The sequence below is a fragment of the Ascaphus truei genome, chromosome 13, assembly GCF_040206685.1.
Source record: "Ascaphus truei isolate aAscTru1 chromosome 13, aAscTru1.hap1, whole genome shotgun sequence".
NCBI lineage: Eukaryota > Metazoa > Chordata > Amphibia > Anura > Ascaphidae > Ascaphus > Ascaphus truei.
This window is the reverse complement of record NC_134495.1, coordinates 18,206,526-18,211,709: the sequence shown is the minus strand read 5'-3', so window position 1 is coordinate 18,211,709 and position 5,184 is coordinate 18,206,526. Positions and strand designations below refer to the sequence as shown.

The window sequence follows — 5,184 nt, the reverse complement described above, 5'->3', positions numbered from 1 at the left end:
GAAATGATTTCTTGATGGTCTGTATAATGAATACACATCTTGATTTAAAAGATAACCTTTGACAGTTTCATTTTTAATGCCGTACTTTTTTTGCCTCATTATTTAAAGACTGTACAGTATACCTCCAAAAGAACCAGGCTCTCTCGGCATGTAATATATTTTTCGCAATTGGGCCTCCATTTTTTGATCTTGTATGTCTGTGCTGTCTTTTAAAAATGTTTGATAACTAAATATAATGCTTCTATGGCTATCTTTCAACAGCTGTTAAAAGGTTTTCTGATACAGTAGCTTGTTGTAAAAATGCTTCTATGTGTTGCTTTCGGCATCTGTTAAAAGCATTTCTGATAGCATGTTGACCCCTACACATAAGGTATCATTTGGTCCACCGGCCTATGAAATTGAGCACTGCCAATGTAGTGTCTTCTGATGTGACCTCTGTTAGAGCCGGTTAAGGAGGGTTACATGTCTATGTAAGAAAGTGAAAAATTCCCCAATGCCTTTCCACAAAAAAGGAGCGTTTTTTGTTTGTATATTGTTTGTCCGGACAAGAGAAAGAACATGAGTGAGACCAGTTGAATTAATGAGGGAGAGATGTAGAGAGGGAGAGAGGGGGAGAGAGGGGGAGAGAGGGAGAGAGAGGGAGAGAGAGGGAGAGAGAGGGAGAGAGAGGGAGAGAGAGGGAGAGGGAGAGAGAGGGAGACTGGGAGAGAGAGGGAGGCAGAGAGGGAGACGGAGAGACAATGTGAGTGCGCATGAGATTTCATGTCCGACTTGAGATCATACCTTCACAATTGAGAAAATATCACTGGTTTTATCCAAGATTTTATCACTTGTTTGAACTCCTGGTTTTTTCACAACGTTATATTTGGTTTTATTGCTGTTCTTTTATCACTAGTTGTTATTGCTCCTTTTAATATTTGCTTGTATGTGCCAATTGCTTGAGTTTAGCCAAAAATCCTGCATAAGTCATTTTTAATAAGTGAAAAGTGTTAACATTTTTCAAAAGAAAAGCTTGAACTTTGGCTTACATGACTTTACTGAGTTCTTTATCATTGACATGTGATTGTAGTTGTATTAAAATGGGGGGATTTTTACATTAATTTGTGCATTAAAGTTGTATCACATATAAGGCATCTGAGTCCACCAAATCTGATGTAATTATGGCAACATTTCCTCCCTGTGTGTAACCCACATTTTGTCCATTATCTTTTGTTATATGTTTTTAACAATAAACTGGTTTATATTCCCATGTTGATTAAAGCACTGTTATGTTTGGCTTACTTGCATTGACTTGGATTTGCCTCATCCCTTGGACTTTCTCAAACATGCCTCAATATGGCATACACAATAGTGAAAACCATAGGTCTCTTGTACATGTTGTACATGTTTTACATGGCAGGGGCCTGCTGGACACTGTGAGATACCAGCCTTTTGGTAACCCTCTTGAATGCCTCTTTCACCTCCTTGTTCCTTAGGCTGTATATTATGGGGTTTAGAGTGGGTGTAATCACAGCATAGAGAGCAGACACTATTTTGTCCTTATCCAACGAGATACTTGACTTAGGGCGAATGTAGATGAAAATGATTGCACCGTAATACATGGAAACAATGAAGATGTGTGAGGCACAGGTGGAGAAGGCTTTGAGCTTGCCTTCAGCAGAACGTATCTTCATTATGGTGGAGATAATAAAGACGTAGGAAATGCAAGTGAGAAGGAAACAGATCATACCGAGGATGACATCGGCAGTGAAGAGCGCAATCTCGTTCAAGTAGGTGTCGCCACAAGCCAACATCAGCAGGGGCATTATCTCGCAGAAGAAGTGGTTGATCTTGTTGTCATCACAAAAGGGAAGTCGGAAGGTAAAATATGTGTTTACTATGGAGTTGAGGCAGCCAAGGATCGAGATGACAATTGTCACATTGATACAGAGTCTCTTATTCATAATGGTAACATAGCGCAATGGTTTGCCAATTGCAATGTACCGGTCATACGCCATGACTGTAAGTAGTAGAAGCTCAATGCTCCCCAGCCATGTGTAGATAAACAGCTGGGCAGCACATTTATCATAGGAAATGGTATTGGACCGAGACACATAGCTGTTTAGCATCCTGGGTATAGTAGTTGATGTGAAACAGATGTCAAGGAATGACAGGAGCCCCAGGAAATAATACATAGGGATGTTGAGACCTGGGTCAATACTGGTAAGGAGAAGGATGATTAGATTACCTGTCAAGGTGACTATGTAAATGATAAGGAATATGATAAATAGCAGAGTCTGCAATTCTGGACGAGTGGACAACCCCAAGATAACGAATTCAGACACAAAGGAGACATTGGTCTTCATGCTGATGTGTCCTCAACTGTGTTTTAGAAGAAACAACAAAAAGGTAAATGTTGGGATGGAGAATTATTAAGTTAGTCATTTAACAAGGGTCAGTACTAACATAGATTCAAATAAGGGAAGTTTCACAATGTTTAAATGTATCTACTGTATAAAATACATTAAACACAAAAAAAATGCAGTAGAATGTTTTGATATTACTGTATCACATTCTGGCACTATAACTTGTAGGTGGATTTACATTTTATGCATACATTTTTATTCAAAACCATCTGTTTTTAACTGATCTCTAAGAATTAAACCAAAAAGTGCTTGTGGCGCAGAGTGACCAAAACATACAGTGAAATGTGTAAATAAACCCAGTGAAAAGTTAACACTGAAAACCCATAATACTGTCACTCCATATGCAGAGATCCTCTGGTTCATGAATTAAAAGAAACCTTGGAACCATTTGCTGATTCAGAGGAATTTAAAACACGGAATAAAGAAATACAATCTAGGATTGAGAGTCTGGAAGGTAATATTATAGCAATAAAACAGAATAAGTTTAAAAGAGACTAGGAGGATTATACAAAGTATCAGGTTAGAACTTGGTCAAAATCAAGCATTAAAAGAGATCCTGAACCCAAGACACTTAAGAATAGAGGAACATATAGTAAACCACAGTGTGCAGAAACTGTAATACAACAGGAACAGCACATGGTGGGGCATTTATCTTCATGTAAACCTAGATATGATAGTATGAGAAGTCAGGATTTGAGAGATTTTAAACCAGAAAGTATGGAGTGACAGTATTATGTGGTTTTCAGTGTTAACTTTTTACTGGGTTTATTTGCTCATTTCACTGTATGTTTTGGTCACTTTGCGCCACGAGCACTTTTTGGTTTATTTCTGTCGGCGTTGCGGTTTGGGGAAACCGCTAGTGTTCAGGCAGCAGCTTGACTGTATCACTATATTTGTTGCGCTTTATTTTTTGTTTCACTGATCTCTAAGAATGACTAGCATATGTCTCCACTATGTACTGTAAACTTTTTTTTTTTAATATTTAATGCCCAGATTTCTCTTATTTTACATAAATATGAGGTTCACCTGTGGTGAAGTTAAATGGCAGATCAGACAGGTAAACTTAGTAATAAAAAACTCAAAAGCGCGATTTTGTGATAACTACAGTTAGTGAATATTAAATGTGAAATACAATGTGATAAATATTATAAACTTATAACAAACAAAACTATCGATGTGTATGTGTATCTTGTGTAAACAATGTTAAAGTTGTTTAGCAGCCTAGGTGAAAAAAAGGGGTCTCTTTACTCCCTAAAATAGGTGCAATAGAAAAAATCCATTAGCGCATAAACTTAGATAGACTAGTACTGTTAAATGAATTACAGTGTATCGTGGTCACCGAGTTTCCCGAGAATAAAGCCTGTATTCATGTATTTCATACAATTGACATTTATTAAAAAACAAATTCAAACATTGTATCACTAAATCAATAATAACACATTGGTATGCCCTGACCTCAATAAAGCTTAGAGGTGAACCTAATATTTATTGTTGCAGCTGATGTTCTTTTTGGATATTTCGTGGATGTTAATTTCCAGAATTAAAGGTAGATGTTTAAATTGGACTATGGATAATCCAAAGGAAAAAAAACCAACGCCCAGTAATCTGTTTCCCATGTTAGAGATACAACTGATAAATAATTATTTTTTTCTGTCAATGATCTGTTTGTCTCTTGCTCCCTTGTACTGTGCATCTACTTAGCAATCCCAATGGTTTGTGAACATCACTAAGTTTACCTGCAATAGATAAAATCACTTAGCGCATAAACTGAAATAGATTAGTACCGTTAAATGAATTGCAGTATATCGTGGTCACCGAGTTTCCGAGAAAAAAACATGTATTTCATACAATTGACATTTATTTAAAAAAAAAAAACAAATAAAAACAAATGAAAACATATTGATCACTAAATCAAAAATAACACATTGGTATGTCCTGACCTCAATAAAGCTTATAGGTGAACCTAATATTTATAGGTGCAGCTGATGTTCTGTTTGGATATTTCGTGGATGTTAATGTCCAGAATTAAAGGTAGATGTTTAAGTTGGACTATGGATATCCAAAGAAGAAAACATTATATATTGTAGTTGGTATATTTCCAAGTTCCAAATATTGATGGAGAAAAAGTCTTATAAATTGTATAGAAATTGAATTTTGATTTATGTTCGTTATATATGGAGCAATTTGTTTGGAGAATGATCTATTTGTTGATCGAAGAAATGTATCTAACTTGGTGCTGTATATAACACACTTGGTTATGTATAATAGAGGGTGATATTACCTTTAAGATGTTCTCTTCTATAGATGATAACTCCTCAGATGTAAGAAGTAGAATAATTATAACCCCTTAGTATCTGTCCCCCAGATCTCTGAAGGGTTTCTTTGAAATCAGTGGTACCGCAATATTTGAAACTGCTACCGTTGCTGATCTTTGATCAGCTGGCTGCTGTACCTGGCTTCCGTTACAGCGCACGATTGCTGCTGGGATCTGCAGCCTGTGAAGCAATCACCCCCCATTCCCAGATTCCTCCGTCAGTGCTCCCTCCTCCAACGCTCCAAATCGCAGTTCTAACCCGAAGGTCCGCCGGTACCACCCACTGACACATCCGTCCACCCGGTGCTGTGGCACATACAGTTATCCGCTTCAGCAGACCAAGTGCACAGCTTTCCTCGGCGAGTGCGTCTCAGTTCCTGGGTCAGACACCGGCGTCCTGGCTCTTTCCTCCGTAGATGACGCTGCAGCTACCAGGCAGCAAGCAGACCTCCTTCGCAAATGCCC

At 37.8% G+C, this 5,184-nt stretch overlaps 1 protein-coding gene across 1 annotated transcript; it reads right to left on the bottom strand.

Annotated features, from left to right (window-relative positions):
* Window positions 1-1,182: 1,182 nt before the first annotated feature.
* Window positions 1,183-2,345, bottom strand: LOC142464566 (olfactory receptor 5V1-like). Its single transcript, XM_075567936.1, has one exon. It carries the CDS (start codon window positions 2,343-2,345, stop codon window positions 1,389-1,391), a length of 957 nt encoding a protein of 318 aa, XP_075424051.1. The 3' UTR covers window positions 1,183-1,388.
* Between the last annotated feature and the right edge of the window lie 2,839 nt (window positions 2,346-5,184).